This window comes from Pan paniscus, chromosome 19, assembly GCF_029289425.2.
Source record: "Pan paniscus chromosome 19, NHGRI_mPanPan1-v2.0_pri, whole genome shotgun sequence".
Lineage (NCBI taxonomy): Eukaryota > Metazoa > Chordata > Mammalia > Primates > Hominidae > Pan > Pan paniscus.
Window position 1 is genome coordinate 52,100,355 of NC_073268.2, and position 22,398 is coordinate 52,122,752.

General features: G+C 50.1%; 1 protein-coding gene across 2 annotated transcripts in view; it reads right to left on the minus strand.

Moving 5' to 3' along the window:
• Nucleotides 1-11,789, minus strand: part of PEMT (phosphatidylethanolamine N-methyltransferase) — a 90,697-nt gene extending 78,908 nt beyond the window's left edge. The window contains exon 1 of one of the 2 annotated variants that reach the window (XM_034942315.3): nucleotides 7,028-11,789. In XM_034942315.3, the coding sequence (XP_034798206.1) occupies nucleotides 7,028-7,123 (96 nt within the window). In that variant the 5' untranslated portion in view covers nucleotides 7,124-11,789. The remainder of the gene's footprint in view (nucleotides 1-7,027) is intronic. The other variant, XM_003808774.6, reaches the window with a different exon arrangement.
• Between the last annotated feature and the right edge of the window lie 10,609 nt (nucleotides 11,790-22,398).

The window sequence follows — 22,398 nt, forward strand, 5'->3', positions numbered from 1 at the left end:
CCACCGCACCCGGCCCAAACCTGGCTAATTTTTTTTTATTTTGTAGACATGGAGTCTCACCACATTGCCCAGTTTGGTCTGGAACTCCTGGGCTCAAGTGATTCTCCCACCTCGGCCTCCTCCCAAAGTACTGAAACTACAACTGTGAGCCACCAAGCCCAGCCATCTTCCTTTTCTTTACCTTTACCTTCCAGGGCCCAGGACAGAACCTGCTAGGTGCTACTGTGTCTCTGTGTAAATACACATTGTATTTTGAAGACAATAGTAACAATAAGCCAGCCAACCTTCACTCGGAAGTGAACCAGCTGCCAAGCTCTGGCAAGGGACTTGCAGGAGGCAGAACAGAGTGCTGATGAGACAAGGACGCCCGTGCCACGGCGGGCAGCCATCTCCCCTCGCTGAGCACCGCTTCCTAGCCTGTGAGGTGGGAACGGTAGAGGTGCCATGGGATGCCAGGAGGATTAAATGAGAAAGTGCAAGGAAAGCACTCAGCGCAGTGCCTGGCAGGGGGCATGGCTAGACAGACGCTGGCTGTGACAACTGTGTCATCGAGTCCTGGTGACAACCCTGCGAGGCATGCCCACTCTTCAGATTAAGAACTGAGGTGAGTGGCCAGGCGCGGTGGCTCACGCCTGTAATCCCAGCACTTTGGGAGGCCAAGACAGGTGGATCACCTGAGGTCAGGAGTTCAAGACTAGCCTAGCCGATATGGTGAAACCCCGTCTCCACTAAACATACAAAAATTAGCCGGGCATGGTGGCAGGCGCCTGTAATCCCAGCTACTCTGGAGGCTGAGGCAGGAGAATCGCATGAACCTGGGAGGCGGAGGTTGCAGTGAGCTGAGGTCATGCCACTGCACTCCAGCCTGGGCGACAGAGCGAGAATCCATCTCAAAAACAAACAACAACAACAAAAAGAAGTGAGGTGAGGTATGAAGCAAAAGCTGACAGAACTAAAGGGTGGAAAAGACAAATCCACAGTTCTTGTTAGGGCCTTCCATGGTCCTCTCAGTGACTAAGAGAAAGCAGTGGACAAGAAGGCTGCTGGAGCTGGCAAGGTCACCAAGTCTGCCCAGAAAGCTCAGAAGGCTAAATGAATATTATCCCTAATACCTGCCACCCCGCTCTTAGTCAGTGGTGAAGAACGTCTCAGAACTGTTTGTTTCAATTGACCATTTAAATTTAGTAGTAAAAGACTGGTTAATGATAACAATGCATCGTAAAATCTTTAGAAGGAAAGGAAAATGTTTTGTGGACCACTTTGGTTTTCTTTTTTGCCTGTGGCAGTTTTAAGTTATTAGTTTTTAAAATCAGTACTTTTGAATGGAAACAACTTGACCAAAAATTTGTCGGGCCGGGCGCGGTGGGTCATGCCTGTAATCCCAGCACTTTGAGAGGCTGAGGCGGGCATATCACGAAGTCAGGAGATCGAGATCATCCTGGCTAACACGGTGAAACCCCGTCTCTACTAAAAAATTTTAAAAATTAGCTGCGCGTGGTGGCAGGCGCCTGTAGTCCCAGCTACTCGGGAGGCTGAAGCAGGAGAATGGCGTGAACCCGGGAGGTGGAGCTTGCAGTGACCAGAGATGGCGCCACTGCACTTCAGCCTGGGCGACAGAGCGAGACTCCGTCTCAAAAAAAAAAAAAAAATTGTCACAGATTTTTGAGACCCATTAAAAAAAAATCTAATGAGAAAGAAAGAGAAAGAAAGAGAAAGAAAGAAAGAAAGAAAGGAAGAAAGAAAGAAAGAAAGAAAAGAAAAAAGAAAAGAAAAGAAAAGAAAAGAAAAGAAAAGAAAAACGCAGGTGGAAAATCGGGAGGACGCAGCTGACCTGAGCAGCGCCATCCAGTGGCTGGACCTGACCACAGCACACGGCAGCCTTGGGAACAGCCTGCAGTCTCTTTGGTGTCACCAAAACAGATCACACTTGGGGCCACCAAACAAACCTTAAATTTAAACGAATAGAAAGCATACACAGTATGCTCCCAAACCACCACAGAATTAAACTCGAAATCAGTCACAGAAAGCGATCATGGAAAGAATGCACGCGAGGGCCAAATCGGAAGTCTTGGGAAATCTAGAAACATTTTGAACTGAATGAAAATGAGAATAGAACACATGAAACCCTGTGGGATGCGGCTAAGGCAGGGCTTCTATTAGTAAGGAAGAAAAGTCCCAGGTCAGGAATATAAGCTTTGCCCTTAAGAAATTAGAGAAAGAGTGGCTGGGCGCAGTGGCTCATGCCTATAATCCCAGTACTTTGGGAGGCTGAAGCAGGCAGATTACTTGAGGTCAGGAGTTCAAGACCAGCCCGGCCAATATGGTGAAACCCCATCTCTACTAAATATACAAAAATTAACCAGGCGTGGTGGAGGGCGCCTGTAATCCTAGCTACTTGGGAGGCTGAGGCAGGAGAATTGCTTGAACCCGGGAGACGGAGGTTGCAGTGAGCCGAGATTGCACCACTGCATTCCAGCCTGGGCAACAGAGGAAGACTCCGTCTCAAAAAAAGAAAGAAAGAAATTAGAGAAAGAGGAATGAGTTAAACCCAAAGGAGGCAGGACAAAAAATTAAAGATAAGCAAAAATCAATCAAATTGAAAACAGGAAAACAATAGAGAAAAAAAATTACACCCAAAGCTGGTTCTTTGGGAAAAATTTATTTTCCCAATAAAATTGAGAAACCTCCAGCCAGCCTGACCAAGAAAAAAAGAGAAAAGACACAAAATATCAATATCGGAAATAAAAGGGGGGACTTCTCTACTGACCTCACAAACATTAAAGTAATAATAAGGGAATACTATGAATAACACAAATTAAGTAACTTAGATGAAATGAACCGATCCTTGCAAGACACAACTGTCAAAATTCATTCAAGAAATAATCCTTTATCTTTTAAAGGATTTGAATTTATGGCTTAAAAACCTAAAAAAAGAAAGCCTTGAGCCCAGATGGTTTCCTGGATGAATTCTGCCTAACATTTAAGGAAAAAATAATTCCAATTCCACACAATCTCTTCCAGAATATGGAAGAGGGAGGCAATACGTCCCAATTCACTGTATTACCCTAACACTAAAACCAGGCCGGGTGCAGTGGCTCACCGCCTGTAATCCCAGCATTTTGGGAGGCCAAGGTGGGTGGATCACTTAAGGTCAGGAGTTTGAGACCAGCCTGGCCAACAACCCTGTCGCTACTAAAAATACAAAAAACAAAACAAAACAAAACAAAAACCGGGTGTGGTGGTAGGTGCACCTGTAATCCCAGCTACTCGGGAGGCTGAGGTGGGGGAATTGCTTGAACTCGGGAGGCGGAGGTTGCAATGAGCTGATATCACGCCACTGCATTCCTGAGTACATGCCTGAGCGACAGAGCGAGACTCTGTCTTAAAATAAATAAATTAATTAAATCAAATGAAACCAGATAAAGAAAGAAGATCCCCCCAAAAATTAGAGCAAATCAAATCCAGCAATATATACAAAGGATAATATGTTAGGACCAGCCAGAGATCACCCCAGGAATCCAGAGCTAGTTCAACATTCAAAACATCAATGGAATTCATATTTACAGCTTAATGAGGAAAAACAGTGTCATCTCAACAGAGGCAGGGGAAACAAGCTCCAAGAGTTTCTGTCATTGTTTTGATGAGCAGCCACGGAAAGCCTCAACCCTGCTCTGTCTTGGCTGATGCCAAAATTACTGAAGACAAAATGTATGGCCTTGAAAACACCACAGAGTAACTCATCTACTATAACGGCCTAATGTTTATTTCAACTAAAGTAATACAATCAAAAGATTTTTGGAAACGATTTTGGATAAAGGCAAACATTTTTCCCTGAAAGGCAGTCAAGATACCCCGCATCGGCCATCGGAGCTTTGCCTCCAGGGTCTTACTCGGGTGCCCATATTACACACAGGGACCTGTGTCCCCTGCCCCAGGTCTCTCAGCCTTCTGAATACAAGGGCTTTGCCTTCTTGAAGACCACCCTCAGGTGGGCTGCACTCGACACTTCATAAAGCTTCTCTACACCCCTCATCTCATTCTGGTCTTCACCATAACCCCCTCACTGTCCCCATTCTTCTTGACACCAACACCAAGCTGGAGACATCATCACTCATCCGCTCTGGTGAGCAGGTGATTCGCTATGGAAAAGGGACCTGAGACCTGGGCATGTGCCCTTGCTCTGAGGACCTCAGTGTGCTGTGGCCAGCCTGGGTGCCCACACCCCTAGGCCCTACTGGAGTCATCTTCTGAATCCTGGAGGTGCCCCTGCCTGTGGACAGCAAGATGCAGACCCTGCTCTCATTCATCTGCCACCCCACTGCCTTCAGGCAGCTGCCCAGCTGAGGAGCAAGGCTCCAGAATCCTAACAGGGAGGGCAACAAGGAGCAAAAGGGCCTCAGTCAATGAGGCTGCAGTGGGCACACTCCTCACCCTAACTCCTCAGCCCAATGGCTGATTTTTTGGGTTGTTTGTTTTTGTTTTGAGACAGAGTTTCACTCTTCTAGCCCAGGCTGGAGTGCAATGGCGTGATATCGGCTCACTGCAACCTCCACCTACCGGATTCAAGTGATTCTCCTGCCTCAGCCTCCCGAGTAGCTGGGATTACAGGCATGTGCCGCCACACCTGGCTAACTTTTTATATTTTTAGTAGAGACGGGATTTCTCCATGTTGGTCAGGCTGGTCTCAAACTCCCGACCTCAGGTGATCCACCCGCTTTGGCCTCCCAAAGTGCTGGGATTACAGGCGTGAGCCACCGTGCCCAGCCCCAACAGCTGATTTTTTTTTTTTTAAAAACAAAAGCAAGATTCTGTACCTGCTGAAGCAGGCCCAGAAAAGAGCTGGTGGAGGGCATGGTACCCAGAGCAGCACTGTTTGGTATGACATGGCAGCCACTGGTCACAGGCAGTGCCACAAGCTTGGAATGCCACAGGACAAAATATGTCTGATATATATTTTGATAACAATAAAATATATTGTCAAAATTATTTTTCTATTTCTTTGCTATTTTCCATTTCTTCTCACTAATTTAACATGGCTACTAGAAAGGTTTAAATTATGCATGTGGCACACGATGTTTCTACTGGACAGCACAGCAGCACAGGGCTAGCACCGGAGATCCTGCAGCTCAGACGCCCATGGGGTGAACAAAAACCTTGCAACTCTCCCAGGCCAGGGACTGACATATTTTAAAACCGGAGATTTTGATTGAGGAGGGAGTAGAGCTACCACATAAGTAAATATGTAATGTTGTATGTTTCTTTCTTTCTTTCTTTAAGAAAAATCCCTTGGCAACAGGAAGCTTAACTGCACCAACAAGGACAGCAGAAGAAAAGCAGAATGTTAGTCAACGAGGGTCACCCTGACCCGAACCCCAGCCCCAGCTCTCTCCAGCTGCACAGCCCTGGGGAGAAAGGAGAAAGAGCAGAGAAGCCCACCCCTCACACACCCAGTTAGTCTCCCCTGCCCACTGGCAGGCCCTGAGGCAGGCCCCTAGCTGGGTCTGCAAAGGGACACTGCCCCCTTGCATTCTGCCCCCCCTTCTACACGGCTCCCCCACCCACCCTTCTACACGGTGGCTTCTGAAGGCAGCCCCTGGAGGTGATCATGACCCCCCATCTTGATCTGAGGATTAACAGATACAGGTTCACCTGGTGAAAATGCAGGAGCTGTAGGGGTAGGACCCATCACTCATCTGACTGCATGTTGTAATTCAATGAACAGTTTACTAAAGTAATAGTCTTCTTCCTGTCCTCTGCTGAGCACCCATCTGGCCAACGGTCCTGCGCTCCCTCAGGGCCAGCGGCCCATCTCCTCCTGTGCCTCCTGGAGGGCTTCGCAACTGCCTCCCTCCCCTGGGGAATCTTGCCCCACTGACTGACCTTTCGGCTCTCAGATCCCAGGTCCCTCCCTCGCAGATAGGGCAACAGGCCCTCTTGGGATTTCAATCCCACCTTCCCATCAGCTACTCTTCAAAACACTAACTGGTGTTAGCTCCTTCAGAGAACTCTCTGGCTTTCCAGGCCTACAATCTCCCTCCCTAGAATGAAAGCTCAGTGACAGAAGTGCCCTTAAACTTCTGAGTGACACGAGGCCCTCGGCCGGCCCTGAATCAATACTGGCTGGATCAGTGGGTGAATAAATGCACATGTGAGTAGGGAATGAAGGGAGCGAAGGAACTGGATTAGAAGCTGTTTGGGGCAGAGATGTGCCTTACAGGCTTCATGAAGAGTGGGTGATGAAAAAGGTAAATGGAGCATCTAAGAGGAAGCTTTGATAGAAGGGAGAATGCAAGAGAGGTTGGAAATTGGAATCCATTGGAATTGGGAGCCTGGGGAGATGCCAGGACAGGCACTCTCTGGCCTAGGACTCTGCAGAGGGCAGCCTCAGCAGGCAAGCCAGGCCCCCAGCTTCTGGGGCCGGTCGCACCCATTATGGCCCCGAAACGGCTGGGTGGTGGTCTGCAGCCTGCTCAGGGCCGGCTGGGAGACAGGCAGGGTCCCCACCACTCTCCTGCCTCTGGGCAAAAGCTGGCCTCCTGACCCTGGGGGATGGACGGGAGCAGGGGCCACACAACACACTCCCAAACATATAATCGGCCTCCTTCACCCTCGCCCACGCTCAGTCACACACAGCCTCGGTCATACACACTCACACTCACTCTCCGGCACACTCTCAGAGCATCACATAATTTCAGTGAGACACAATCCCAAAGACTAACACGCACAACCTCTGAGACTCACACAATCTCAGGGCCACACACAGGCACACAATCAGACGAGCTCAGGAACGCCCCCGTCTCTGACACACGCAATCTGAGGTTTACACGCGCGCGCACACGCACACACACAGACACCAGCCGGCGCTCCCGCACGCGGCTCCCCCACCCCCGCCACGCCACGCCACGCCCCCATTGCCTGGGAAGTGGCGGCCCCGCCCCGCAGCGTTTGAGGCGCCGCAAGCCTTCACGCCCCTCGGGCCTTGCAGATCCCTCTCCCAGTTTCCGCGGCGGTCCGGTGCGGTCAGTACCTGTCTAAAATCAATATTGCCGAGGCCTCCGCAGCAGTCAGGCCCTGCCACCGAGCTGTTCGTTGCCTCGGCTCCCGGGTTCCCAGATCTCTTCATCCGGGGGCCGCCTCAGGAGGGACCACGCGGGCCCCGCTGCAGCCACGCGCCCCCGGAACCGGACCTATAGCGCCGGGTAAGTGCCGCCAGTCGGGGCGCTTTCCCGGTGACCCCCAACATATTCCGGCCTTCTGGGAAATGTAGTTCCCCGTCACCGCGAAGTGCCTCTTTATCTGGGGGCTCGCGACAGCGTCTAGAGGAGCCGAGAACTACAAGTCCCAGTGTGTTTCGCGGCAGAGCCTGCCGGTTCCGCTGCAGCTACGTGGCAGTATCCCCTTGGATCCGGCCTCCGGCCCAGTGCCTTTGGTCGCCGGCTGCCGCACCCGAGCCTGTAACTGACCTGGCGTCCCTGCCCTTGCCTGGCGGCGGTGGGGCTAGAGGCCGGGGGCCGCGGGTCGTAGCTATAAGCAGCTTCCCGCGCAGCCTCCTGCGGACTTGGACTTGGCCCGGGTCACACACGCCCAGGGCCCCACGCCCTCTTCTGAAATTCGCTTTACTCTGGGGGCGGTGCGCGACGAGCACTGCCTAGAGCTTCCCGCCCCCGCGGCGCCCAGGCTCTTTAGCGCGGCCAAAGACCCCTCCTCCACTCATTTTTTCCTTCATTCATTCTCTCATTCACTCTCGAGTATTTTCTGAACCAGACTGTGCGCTGAGGGTACGGTAGGGAACAACACAGAGTCCCCCGCCCTCGCTTCCTCCTGACTGAGATAAAAGACAAAATGTGAATAAAGGGTTATAATATGGATGAGTACTGTGGTGGAAAAAACGGGGTGGGTCAAATGGTACGGAAGGATGCTGTCTTAGAATGTGCAGGGGAGGTGCCAGATGTGCCAAGTGTGAGGGCAGGGCAAACAAGGCAAGACGAATGGTATGTACAAAGGCCTGGAGACAGGACGGGCACCTAAGGAACAGAGAAAAGACCGGTGAGCTGTGGAGTAGTGATGGAGGGGGTCAAATGGAGAAGAGTTTAGACGATCGGGTCCCAAAAGAACCCCTTTTGTAGGCCGGGTGTGGTGGCTCATGCCTGTAATCCCAGCATTTTGGGAGGCCGAGGTGGGCGGATCACCAGAGGTCGGCAGTTCGAGACCAGCGTGACTAACACGGTGAAACCCCGTCTCTATTAAAAATACAAAAAATGGCCGGGTGTGGTGCGCGCACCTGTAATCCCAGCTACTCAGGAGGCTGAGGCAGGAGAATCGCTTGAACCCAGGAGGTGGAGGTTGCAGTGAGCGGAGATGGTGCCATTGCATGCCAGCCTGGGCGACAGAGCGAGACTCCCTCTCAAAAAAGAAAAAAGCCCTTTTGTAGCCAGGTGTTATGTAATATGGGGAAATAGACTGAGAGGTTCCAAGATTTGCTCAGTCACCCAGACTGCTGGGGGCCCAGACAGGACCTCTGCAGTCAGCTGCTTCCTGCTCCAGATGGCCCGTTTCTCTCCACCTTGGCCCACAGCACCTACCAGTATTGAGCATTTACTGAGCAGCCACTATGTGCTGCTTTAGAGGTAGTCCCAATCTTCACAACATCGCTAGGATGGGGCAGGCCAACTGAGGAGACAGGAAAGACACTGGCTTTGGAGCATGCACTAGCTCTGTGACTGAGCCCACCTTCATTTTCCTCAAAAGTAAAAGGGAAATGCATGTTGGTAAAACTCATCACCCAGGAACTGGCCTGTGGGAAGTGCTCAGTAGGCACTGGCCCCCGGCAGGGCTGGGGACACAGGGTCAGGGCTGGTTCTCTGACTTACCACTGTTACTAATGAGTGTCGGGACCCTTTTCCTGCTCAGTGTCCAGGCAGAGCTGCTAGAGGCAGAGCCATTTCTGAAGGAGCCCCCCGCAGCGGGAGGGCTTCTAGCAAGTCTTTCCCCCCGGCCTACCACACATCCACTTCACTGATGTTCCAGTCTTCTGACCTAACTGGTCACTCCTGTTTTGTTAAGCCCAGAAAACAAATTTTTGTGCGTTTGCTTTATCTGAGAACAAAGTAAGGCAACCGTAAGAGGTCACACCAGAACTGATGCAGTCCGATCCTCTACTCCAGCCTACCCAACCTGGGCCACCCTTCCTCTGTGAAAAGTAAACACCCCACCCAGGAGACAGACTTGCAGCTTGAAACAAGTCAGATAAAAACCTCCTGCCTGGCTCACACCTGGAATCCCAGCACTTTGGGAGGCCGAGGCAGGCGGATCATGAGGTCAGGAGTTCAAGACCAGCCTGACCAACACAGTGAAACCCTGTCTCCACTAAAAATACAAAAATTAGCCAGGCATGATGGTGCGCACTTGTAATCCCAGCTACTCAGGAGGCTGAGTCAGGAGAATTGCTTGAACCCAGGAGGTGGAGGCTGCAGTGAGCCGAGATCGCGCCACTGCACTCCAGCCTGGGCCAGGCTGGGCATGGTGGCTCACGCCTGGAATCCCAGCACTTTGGGAGGCCAAGGCGGGCAGATCACGAGGTCAGGAGTTCGAGACCAGCCTGGCCAGCATGGTGAAACCCCGTCTCTACTAAAAATACAAAAATTAGCCAGGCATGATGGTGCACACCTGTGATCCTAGCTACTAAGGAGGCTGAGGCAGGAGAATCACTTGAACCTGGGAGGTGGAGGTTGCAGTGAGCCGAGATTGCACCACTGCACTCCAGCCTGGGCGACAGAGTGAGATTCCATCTAAAAAAATAAAAATAAAAAACCCTGCCAAAGATATTTTGGGGCACAAGTACTTGCCTGAGCCTTTCAAAAGTTCCCAAGTCTGAGAGCTTGTAGAGAAATTATCCAGGCCAACCTCCCTCACTGAAACATTCCTTCTGTGGCATCTTGGGCAAATGGAAAAGTTGGTTCTGCTTCCGTGCCCCCAGTGATGAGAGGTTCCCCACCTCTTGAGGTCGCCCGCTCCACTGATGGACAGGGGTCCATTAACCCAAAGTCATGATACCCATTAACCCAAAGTCACCCTTCCTGAAGCTTTAACAAACAAAAGTTCCTTTCTACCTTCAGGGTTATCTCTCTTTGCCCCTTGATTGAGCTCTTCAGATATAGGAAACCATTTATCATGGAACAGCTCCCAGGGCAAACCTCCTGATGGCCTCTCTTTTCTCTAACCCCACCTCCCTGGCTCCTGAATTCTGAATCAGGCTGCAGAAACTCCCAGCAATCATTAAAATGGGGTTTTAGTGCTAAAATTAACATGTGTTTATTGGGTGCCTTTGGGTAAAACCTAAACCTTTCCCTACTCTGAATCTATTTTCTGTTCATAAAACATAATAATATTTATATCATAGAATATCTCTTGAGTATAATATCTCTTGAGTGAGGCTGTTGTGAGGATTAAAGGTAATAACTCGTACAAAAGTGCCTGGCATACAGTGGGTTCTAAGAAAATGTCCAGGCCAGGCGCAGTGGTTCATGCCTGTAATCTCAGCACTCTGGGAGGCCAAGGCAGGCAGATTGCTTGAGCCCAGGAATTCGAGACAAGCCTGGGCAACATGGCAAAACCCCGTCTCTACAAAAAAAAATACCAAAAAAAATTAGCCGGGTGTGGTGCACGTGCCTGTACTCCCAGCTACTCGGGAAACTAAGGCGGCAGGATCACTTGAGCCCAGAAGAGAGAGACTTCAGGGAGCTGTGATTGTGCCACTGTACTCCAGCCTAAGTGACGAGAGTGAGACCCTGTCTCCAAAAAAAAAAGAAAGAAAAAAATGTTTCTCTCATTTCTATATAGTTGAGATCTGGTGGTTAAGGTCACACTCATGGACATGCTGCTGGGATTTAGGACACCACTGGGGGCCAGGAGAGCTGGCTGACAGCTCAGGGACCTGCCAGAGTTCCTGGGAGGAGATGGGTGGGCAGGGGCCAGGATGGGTGGCCAGAGCTGCTCCCCAGACAGCAGGTACTGCAGGTTATCAGAAACCATATTGTCACTGGGAGTGCTTTAAAACCAGGAAGGTGGTGAGGGGCTGTGGCCGCAATGCCCAGCACCCACTTCATAGACTCAGGCCTGATTGCCCTCATTCTACCCCTGGTGGCTCCAGGAACAAGAGGGTAGCCAGGGTGGGAACTGGGGCAGGGGAGAGGTCATCTGGAGATGTGTGCCCTGATCACGAGTTCCCTCCCCACTCCCATCTGCCCTGAGCTTTGGAAGAAGCCCCTTCCCCAAGGACCTACTACTTGCTGGGAAGAGGGCACGGGAGTGAAGTTACCTGAACCCAGTTGTCCACAGCCTAGGCCAGCCTGGGAAACACCAGCAAGGATGTTGGTGCTGGCAGGGCCTCACTGCCCCTCAGTGTCCACAGTGTCCACAGAGCACAAACCCCTGCCTTCCTGCTGGCCTCCAGAGGTCCTAAACACCCCAGGTATACACCCACCACAGGGCATTTTCATGTGCTATGTCCTCCGCCTGGGTTGCTCTTCCCCGCATTTCCTCCCAGTACCCTCCTCACCTCCTCTGGGTTCTGCTCAAGTTCCACCTCTCCACCCTGTTGAACATGCTGACTTCCCCATGCTCGCCATGGGCCTCTCCCAACTTTATTTCTCTCCATTGGCCATATCATTTAACAAATGTATTTAGTGCACTTATTTATTTTGTATAGTGTCATTCCCTGTCCATCCCCTATCCCCTATAAGGGGAACTTCACCAGGGCAGAGATTTTTTGTTTGTTTGTTTTTTGAGACGGAGTCTTGCTCTGTCGCCCAGGCTAGAGTGCAGTGACGTGATCTCGGCTCACTGCAACCTCTGCCTCCCGGGTTCCAGCAATTGTCCTGCCTCAGCCTCTGGAGTAGCTGGGACTACAGGTGTGCACCACCACACCCAGCTAATTTTTCTATTTTTTAGTAGAGACAGGGTTTCGCTATATTGGCCAGGCTGGTCTCGAACTCCTGACCTCAGGTGATCCACCTGCCTCAGCCTCCCAAAGTGCTGGGATTACAGGCATGAGCCACCACCCCTGGCTTTTTTTTTTTTTTTTAAGAGACCCCTGGGTTTAAAATCCTGGGCCCAAGCGATCCTCCTGACTCAGTCTCCGGAATAGCTGAGACTACAAGTGCATGCCACCATGCCCGGCTAAGGGCAGGGATGTCTTTTTTTTGAGATGGAATCTCACTCTGTCACCCAGGCTGGAGTGCAGTGGCATGATCTCAGCTCACTGCAACCTCCCCTCAACCCCGGGTTCAAGTGATTCTCCTGCCTCAGCCTCCCAAGTAGCTGGGATTACAGGTACACACCACCATGCCCTGCTAATTTTTTTGTACTTTTAGTAGAAATGAGGTTTTGCCATGTTGGCCAGGCTGGTCTCGAACTCCTGACCTCAGGTGATCCGCCCGCCTTGGCCTCCCAAAGTGCTGGGATTACAGGCATGAGCCACCATGCCCAGTCCTGAGGGCAGGGATTTCTATCTGTTTGTACACAGCCCTGTCCTGGGCACCTAGCTCTGGCACAAAGCAGGCATTGAATATACAATGAGTGAATGAATACTGTAGCTCTGCCACTCTGAGTTGGGTGATCTTGGGAAAGCCACTTTTCTGGGCCTCAGTGACCATGTCTGTGGAATGGGGAGGGTGACCAAGTCTGTTACCTAAATAAGAGACCAAACCCACCTATTAAGATTGAAGTTCGGCCGGTTGTGGTGGCTCACGCCTGTAATCCCAGCACTTTGGGAGGCCAAGACAGGTGGATCACCTAAGGTCAGGAGTTTGAGACCAGCCTAGCCAACATGGTGAAACTCCGTCTCTACTAAAAATACAAAATTAGCCAGATTTGATGGGGGGCACCTGTAATCCCAGCTACTAAGGGAGGCTGAGGTGGGAGAATCACTTGAACCTGGGAGGCAAAGGTTGCGGTGAGCTGAGACCATGCCATTGCACTCCAGCCTGAGCAATAAAAGCGAAACTCTGTCTCAAAAAAAAAAAAAAAGATTAAAGTTCCTGGCTGGGTGTGGTGGCTCACGCCTATAATCCCAACATTTTGGGAGGCCAAGATGGGTGGATTGCTTGAGCTTAGTAGTTCAAGACCAGCCTGGGAAACATGGTGAAGTCCTGTCTCTACGAAAAAAAAAAAAAAATTAGCCAGGCATGGTGGCGTGCACCTGTAGTCCCAGCTACTCAAGAGGCTGAGGTGGGAGGATCACTTGAGCCTGGGAAGTTGAGGCAGCAGTGAGCCATGATGGCTCACTACATTCCAGCCTGGGCAGTAGAGTGAGACCCTGTCTCGGAAAACAAAACAAAACAAAACAAACAAAAAAACAAAAAAAAAACCTAAACATGGAAACAATAGCTAATCTGTCTGAGCTCTTGCTGGCTGCAGGCCCTGAGCTCAGCACTTGAAGAACACATTTTCTTTAAGCCTCACAAGAGCCCTGTGAGGTAGGGAATGTTATTCTGACTTTCCAGATGAGGTAATTGACTCATGTGGAAGGTACTGGCCCACAGTCACACAGCTGAGTGTCAGAGTTGAAACCTGTGGTCTGATGAAGGCAAAACATTCTTCCTTACAATGGCCCTGAGGTCCTGGATGGTCCGGGCCCAATCCACCTTCCCAGCTCTTCTTGCCCTCTGTACTCCAGCCACACTGGCCTCTTTGAGGTTCCTTCCAGCCACAGGGCCTTTGCACCTCCTATTCACTCTGCCAGGCACACTCTTCCCTTCTCTTCTTGGAGATCAAGAATGCTCCCCTCATCGTCTGCCCTGCCCACCTCCACATCCCCTGCCAGCAGCCAGTACACACCTGGCACCCAGATGGCACTGGGTGAATATTTGCTGAATGAAGGAGGTCAGAATTGAATTTAAGTCCCATGAAAATATACTTCAAAAATGAAGGTGGCCGGGCGCAGTGGCTCGCCTGTAATCCCAGCACTTTGGGAGGCTGAGGTGGGCGAATCACGAGGTCAGGAGATCGAGACCATCCTGGCCAACATGATGAACCCCATCTCTACTAAAAATACAAAAAAATTAGCTGGGTGTGGTGGCACGCACCTGTAGTCCCAGCTACTTGGGAGGCTGAGGCAGGAGAATCGCTTGAGCCTGGGAGGCAGAGGTTGCAGCTGAGATTGCGCCACTGCACTCCAGCCTGGTGACAGATCAAGACTCCGCCTCAAAAAAAAAAAAAAAAAAAAGGAGGCAAAAAGGCTGGGCATGGTGGCTTATGCCTGTAATCGTAGCACTTTGGGAGGCTGAGGCGGGCGGATCACCTGAGGTCAGGAGTTCGAGACTAGCCTGGCCAACATGGAGAAACCCCATCTCTACTAAAAATACAAAAATTAGTGGGGTATGATGGTGCATGCCTGTAATCCCAGCTACTTGGGAGGCTGAGGCAGGAGAATCACTTGAACCCAGGAGGCAGAGATTGCAGTAGGCCGAGATCGTGCCACTACACTACAGCGTGGGTAGCAGAGCAAGACTCTGTCTCAAAAAAAAAAAAAAAAAAAAAGCAGAGGCAAAGTAAAGCTATTTTCAGACAAACAAAGGCTGAGAGAATTGATCACCAGCAGGCCCAACCTGAAAAGAAATACCATGGGCGGGTTCTGCAGGCAGCAGGAAAATGATCCCAGTTGGAAGCCCAGGAACACAGGAAGGAATGAAAAAGACACATACGTGTAGGTAAATCTAGATAAGTATTAGGTGCTTGTAAAAATAAAATAATCTTGTGGAGTTTAAAATATTTACCTTGGTAATTGAGAGAAAAGGCAGAAAAAAATCGGTAAGACTATAGATTTGAACATGATTGGCATTCATAGAACTCTCCTCCTAGCAACTGTAGAATGTACCTTCTTCCCCAGTTCACACTGAACATTGGCCAAAACAGACCCTATGCTGGGGCATAAAGCCAATCTCAACAGATTTCAAATGATTGAAATCATAGTTTATGCTCTTTTTTTTTTTGAGATGGAGTTTCGCTCTTTTTGCCCAGGCTGGAGTGCATTCTCGGCTCACAGCAACCTCCGCCTCCTGGGTTCAAGCCATTCTCCTGCCTCAGCCTCCGGAGTTGCTGGGACTACAGGCATGCGCCACCACGCCTGGCTAATTTTGTATTTTTAGTAGAGTCTCTCGAGTAGCTGGTGGGGGCCACCACACCGGGCTAATTTTTGTATTTTTAGGTGAGCTGGGGTTTCACCATGTTGGCCATGTTGGTCTCGATCTTCTGACCTCAGGTGATCGGCCGACCTCAGCTTCCCAAAGTGCAGGGATTACGGGCATGAGCCACCGCGCCCGGCCTGCCTTCAAGTCTTGAATGCTGCTCTTTCCCCCCTTCCTGTGCACACCCCTGTGGAGCAGTTTTCCACTCTGTGGTAATGGCCTGCTTATGCCCTAGCCGCTTCTGAGCCGCCACGGCAGGGACTGCTTGTTATTGTTTATTCACACAGCACTCTGTCTGTCCGAGTAGCACTAAGTTGGCACTCAATGCTTCATGCCTCCTCCTGACCCCAGCCCTCTATCTGTGAGATTAAATGGGAAATGCTATCTTCTCATACAGTCTGGTCACCTGCCCCTCCCCTGGCCACTGTTGCTTGAGTAGAGTTGGTCACCTGACCCACCCTGAGCCAGTGATAGCACCCCAAGCCCTGGCCCCCATTGCTGGTCCATGGATGACACCTGACCCAGGCTGGACCTTGTTTCTGGGGTTGAAAAAAATGTATTGTCTGGCCCGTCGTGGTGGCTCACACTTATAATCCCAACACTGTGGGAGGCTGAGGAGTATGGATTGCTTGAGTCCAGGAGTTCAAGACCAGCCTGGACAACATGGTAAAACTCCATCTCCACAAAAAATACAAAAAAATTTAGCCAGGCATCGTGGCAAGTGCCTGTAGTCCCAGCTACTTGGGAGGCTGAGGTGGGAGGATCAATTGAACTCGGGAGGTCGAGGCTGTGGTGATCCATGATTGTGCCACTGCACCCCAGCCTGGGCAACAGACACCCTGTCTCAAAAAAAAGAAAAAGTATTGTCTAGTTTGCAAATATTGGAAGATTTTTTTTTAAGTTATCATCTTGTTTTCCAGTTTAATCCCACTATGTTTAAGAGCATAGGCCGGGCACGGTGGCTCAACGCCTGTAATCCCAGCACTTTGGGAGGCCGAGGCGGGCGGATCACCTGAGGTCCAGAGTTCGAGACCAACATGGCCAACATGGTGAAACCCCAGCTCAACTAAAAATACAAAAATTAGCCCGGTGTGGCGGCCCCCACCAGCTACTCGAGAGACTAAGGCAGGAGAATCACTTGAACCCGGGAGGCGGAGGTTGCAGTCAGCCGAGATCATACCACTGCACTCCAGGCTGGGTGACAGAGTGAGACTCCATCTCAAAAAACAAAACAAAACAACAAAAAAGACCTGAGGCCGGGTGCAGTGGCTCACGCCTGTCATCCCAGCACTTTGAGAGGCCAAGGCGGGCAGATCACTGAAGTCAGGAGTTCGAGACCAGCCTAACCAACATGGAGAAACCCTGTCTCTACTAAAAATACAAAATTAGCCAGGCGTGATGGCACACGCCTGGGAGGCTGAGGCAGGAGAATTGCTACAACCCAGGAGGCAGAGGTTGCGGTGAGCAGAGATCGTGCCATTGCACTCCAGCCTGGGCAACAGCAGTGAAACTCCGTCCCAAAAAAAAAAAGACTTGAAGGCAGCCCTGATTAGAGCTAAGGATGGGGTAGGGCCTCACCAAAAACTCTTTCCCTCCAGTGGCACATGGATCTGCTTAATGTTGAAGTCTTGTTTAGGATTAATCCCTCAGGGTTGACCCTGGAAGCACAGAAGGACAGCCAAGCTGCTTTCTAAAGCTCAGTGCCTGCAGAATAGTACAGTTCCCATTTCCCTGCATACTCACCAGCACAGAGTATTAGTCCAAAAATGTTTATGTTACTTCAAAGTTGAAAAATTAGTTGAAAAATGTTATTTGCCTCTTTCCCACATCATTAGTGATGTTTTCGCATGTGCTTTTCATTTAAATTAGAATAGTGCTTTATTTGCACTACTTACCAACACAACTTCTCTTTGCGCCTTTTTTTCAAAAACACCCATGGATCTTAAGGGCTGGGCTCGGTGGCTCACGCCTGTAATCCCAGCACTCTAGGAGGCCCAGGCATGCGGATCACGAGGTCAGAAGATCGAGACCATCCTGGCTAACACGGTGGAACCCCATCTGTACTAAAAAATACAAAAACTTAGCCGGGTGTGATGGCAGGCACATGTAGTCCCAGCTACTTGGGAGGCTGAGGCAGGAGAATGGTGTGAACCCAGGAGGCAGAGCTTGCAGTGAGCTGAGATCACGCCACTGCACTCTTGCCTGGGCGACAGAGCGAGACTCCATCTCAAAAAACAAACAAACAAAACAAAACAAAAACACCCATGGATCTTAGTCTTTGCAGTCTCTTGAATTTATTAATTTAAATGAATTGGACTGTTGTAATGTTTAAGCGATACTTAGAAGTTTTTACCTTGCCGCGCACCGTGGCTCACGCCTGTAATCCCAACACTTTGGGAGGCTGAGGCGGGTGGATCACCTGAGGTCAGGAGTTTGAGACCAGCCTGGCCAACATGGTGAAACCCTGTCTGTACTAAAAATACAAAAATTAGGGCTGGGCATGGTGGCTCACGCCTGTAATCCCAGCACTTTGGGAGGCCAAGGCAGGCGGATCATGAGGTCAAGAGATTGACACCATCTTGGCCAACACAGTGAAACCCCGTCTCTACTAAAAATACAAAAATTAGCTGGGCGTGGTGGTGCATGCCTGTAATCCCAGCTACTCAGGAGGCTGAAACAGGAGAATCGCTTGAACCAGGGAGTTGGAGGTTGCAGTGAACTGAGATCCTGCCACAGCACTCCAGCCTGGCAACAGAGTGAGAGTTTGTCTCAAAAATAATAAATAAATAAATAAATAAAATTAAAAAAAATAAAAATACAAAAATTAGCCAGGTATGGTAGTGGGTGCCTGTAATCCCAGCTACTTGGGATGCTGAGGCAGGAGAATTGCTTGAACCCGGGAGGCAGAGATTGCAGTGAGCTGAGATCACACTACCGCCCTCCAGCTTGGGGCACAGAGCAAGACTCCATCTCAGGGGGGAAAAATGTTTTTACCTTGAAAATTTTCCAACCCAACAAAAAATTGCAAGAATTATACATTAAACATCCTATATGCGTCACCTAGATTTGTTTTCAGCATTTTCTGGCCTTTGCTTTATCAGTTTCTATACAGTGATTTTTTTTTTTAATGAACTATTTGAGGGTAAATTGCAGACTCTTTGCCCCTAAATCTCCAAAGAACAAAGACATTCTCCTATGAAACCACAGTACTGTGATCAAAATCAGGAAGTATACCATTGATACAATGGTGTTAGCTAATGTACAGTCCATATTCAAATTTCTCTGATTGATCTGACAATATCCTTTACCGTGCATTTTCTCCTCAGATCCAGGATCATGTGCTGTCTTTAGCAGGCTGTGATCTGGAACACTCCTTGGTCTGTCTTTGTCCTTCAGGAGAGACATTGACATTTTTGGAGAGCACGAGCAGGGTATTTTGTAGACGGCCCCTCAGGTGGGTTTGTCTAAGGCCACCTCCTGACTCACTGCAGGCTCTGCAAGAACGTCACCTGCGTGCTGCTCTGTCCCCGGTGCCTGTGGTGCCATGTCACGGGGAGCTGTGATTGCTGGTGAACAGCAGGTGTCTCCTCTGCAAAGGCATGTGAGGTTTTGCTATTTTCTTTGCTCTGAATGACCACTGCTGATGTGATGTTCTTATTGATTTGTCAGACTCGTGAGGCATTTAAAGCCCCTCTCAGGAGGGCCGCTCAGATGCAGCTGGGTCTCAGCAAGTGTCCGAGACTGACGGAGGGGCAAGCTGTCATCCCAGCCCTGGCTGCTTGGTCGATGCGTCCTTGTTAATGCTGACATCCTTGCCTCCCTCCTGATGCCAGGCAGGAGAGAGGCTCTGTGTGCTCTGAGATTGAAGTCTAAAATCACCTATGAATGAGTCAACAGCCCAGCTGCAGCAGACTCCCTGAATTCATGTCAGACCCAAGGGGATAACCCAAAAGGAGCCTCTGGGGGAGGGCTGGGGAGCTCAGAGCTGCTGCAGATATGCTCCCAGCTACACCTCTCCAGTCCCTGCCTCTTCATCTGTAATAGGAAGTGCCTGGCTTAGATGGTGTTCAAGTGTCTTGATGAGGGCAGGTGGCATCTGAATGGGACAGTTCTTTGTGTGCAAGTGGTCTCGCAAAGTGCAGGATGTTAAGCATCCTTGGCCCTCACCCCCAACCCAAAACACCCCACAACCATTTCCACAAGGCTCCAAGGAGGGTGTTGTGGCCCCCAGCTGAGAACAGCTAGGTGATAACTACTAATCTCCGCTACTGTGTATGGAAGACATCTTGTGTGCTGGCCTTGTGCCAAGTATTACCCCATTTCTACTTTGTAACAATCCATATTACAGATGAGAAAAGTGAGGCCCAGAAAGGCTAAGCAGCAGCCAGGTAGGGTTGGAGCCAGGACGCTGGTCCCAGTCAGCCCAACTCTGTGGCCCATCCCATTCACCTGTGCACTCATGGAGGTGATGCCACATGTGAGTTGTGACCCCAGGTTCCTGAGTTAAGCCCGAGTGAGAGGTTAATATGGCCCCCCACTCCCCTGTCACCACGGGTGAAGCATGCTGCCCTATGCCATTGACATTAGGTTGGACCATGTGGCTTGCCTCGGCTCACAGAATGAGAATGGACAGGACATGTATGTGCTTGTGCAATTTGCTTTGGTTTCTTTTGCTCCAGTGACATACCATGAGAAGCATATACCCTGGGTGACTGCTGCCTCTTTAGCCTGGGGCCCAAAACAAGCACATATGGGGGACACCCAAGCCCTGCCTGGGCTCACTGGACTGTGGACTGAAGCAGCTGCCCAACCCAGCCCAGCTGGGTTAGATCAGTCTATCCACACTCAACCTGCAGACTCATGTGCATGAGCTTACATATTTATTGCCATAAGCCACTGCATTTGTGACGGTTTGTTATGCAGCATTACTGCAGCAATAGCTGACTGATAGAACCGTCCTGGCTCCCAGGACCAGCTTGACCACTTACTAAACGCCAGAGCATGGGCAGGTGGTTTTGCCTCAGTAGATCTTTGTTTCCCCATCTGTATAATGGTACAGTAATAGTACTGACCTGCCTGTTATGAGGATTGAAGGTGATCACACTTTTAGTATAGTACCTGGTATATAGAAAGTATTTAGTAAATGTTAGTTATTCATTGCTACCATCAGCACCACTATTACTATTATTGTTAACTGTGCCCCTTGGGATCCAGTAGGGAGCCGTCACCTCTACTCTCAAGGATTCTGACAGTCTGGAGTTAATGAATGGGAGAGGACTCAGCCCTTCACAGAGGTGGCCCCAGAGCACCTTGCCCTGGTCCCAGAGGTGCTCCCTGCCCCTGACTCACTCTTGCCAGGGCCCACTCACCCTCGACCTCAACAAGCATCTAGAATGGACTGCTTGGCAGCAGATGGCCAAGTGCCTCACAGGGAGTCCCGGATGGGTCAAAGTGACTCAAAGTCCACAGGAAACCCAAAGCCAGCCTTGCCTCTCCTGACAGGTTCACCCTCCTTCAGCCCAGGATTTATTACGTAACCAACACTTTTAGCAACAAGCCGGAGCCCGGCAACAGGGCCCACCCCCTAGTGTGAGTGTGAGAGTGTGAGCGTGTTTGCAACTGTGTGTCTTTCAGTGTCTGTGTGTATATCTGTCTGTCTGCTTTATTGTGTATGTTGCCATATGGATCTGTGTCTATTGCAGCATGTATGTCTGTTTCAGCATGAGTGTGTTTCAGCATCTGTGTGAGTATGCGTGTCTGTTTTTCAGTGTGTATGTAAATGGGTGTGGCTGTGTTTCAGTGTGAGGACAGTTGTGTTTCGCCATGTTGGACATGAACTCCTGACCTCAGGTTTCGCCATGTTGGTCATGAACTCCTGACCTCAGGTGATCCACCCACCTTGGCTTCCCAAAGTGCTGGGATTATAGGCGTGAGCCACTGCACCTGGTCCTTCATTCCTTTTTAAGGTCCACTAACATTCCACTGTAGGTACACACCACGTTTTGTTTATCCGTTCATCAGTTGATGGACATGTGAGTTGTTTCCACTTTCGTGCTATTGTGAATAATGCTGCTGTGAACATTTCATGTACAAGCTTTTCATAGACATGTGTTTTCATTTCTCTTGGGCATTCTCTAGGAGTGACATTGCTGAGTCACATGGTTACTCTGTGCTTAACCTTCTGAGGAACTTTCAGACTGTTTCCAAAGTGGCTACACCACTTAACATTCCCACCAGCAATGCACGAGGGTTCCAAATGCCCCACATCCTGCCCTTGTTTTTGTTTGTTTGGTTTTGGCTTTGGCTCTTTGATTATAGCCATCCTCAAAGATGTGAAGTCTTATTGTGGTTTGATTTGCATTTCCCTTATGGCTAATGATGTTGAGAGTTTTTCCCGTGCTATTGGCCATCTGTATATCTTCTTTGGAGAAACGTCTGCTCAGATCCTTTGCCATTTTTAATTGGGTCATTTGCCTGTTTATTACTGAATTCCAAGATGAAGTGGGACTACACATCAGGAGGGGTTTAAAATGGAATGCTGGAAACCACAGCTTCTCAAGGTTGTCTCTGTCTCTGGGGGAGACCCAGTCTTCGCGTCCCAGAGGCAACCCCACTGCGAGTCCCTCCAGCCCTTCATCCTATAGTCCCCCTCCACTCCATCTCTAGGGAAAACGTCATTCCATCTCCCTAGGAAGTCACTTCCAGGCAACCCCAAGGCCTTTCCTTTATGGAATCAAGGGCTCTTTAAAGTGTTTTTCTAGGAAAGATCTGCTCTTGCTCCAAACATCTGTGCTGCTGCTGTTGCCTTGTATGTATGCGGGAATAGCTAAAGCCAGTTCCTTGGAAATGGAACTACATGCTTTTTCTTCCAGTCACTACACATAAATGACTTCTACTTTTCCACTTCCTAGTCAGACTTCTCCTTCAGACTCTGAACTCTATCCACCCGCTGGACTCCTCTGAGGAGCTCTTACAGGCACCTCACCCCATCTCCTCCTACTCCTTCCCCTCCACTCCCTATTTCTTGACCCCAGCCCTCCCCCATCCTAGGTCCCAGTCACCCTAACCAGACATCCAGGCGCCACTCAGACCCCTCCCTCTTGCTCCCTGTCACAACTAATCAGTCATCGACTCCCGTAATTGTTCCTCTGAAATAGCCCGTAATTGTTCCTCTGAAATAGCACTGCTCAGGCTTCATCAGCTGGCACCTGGA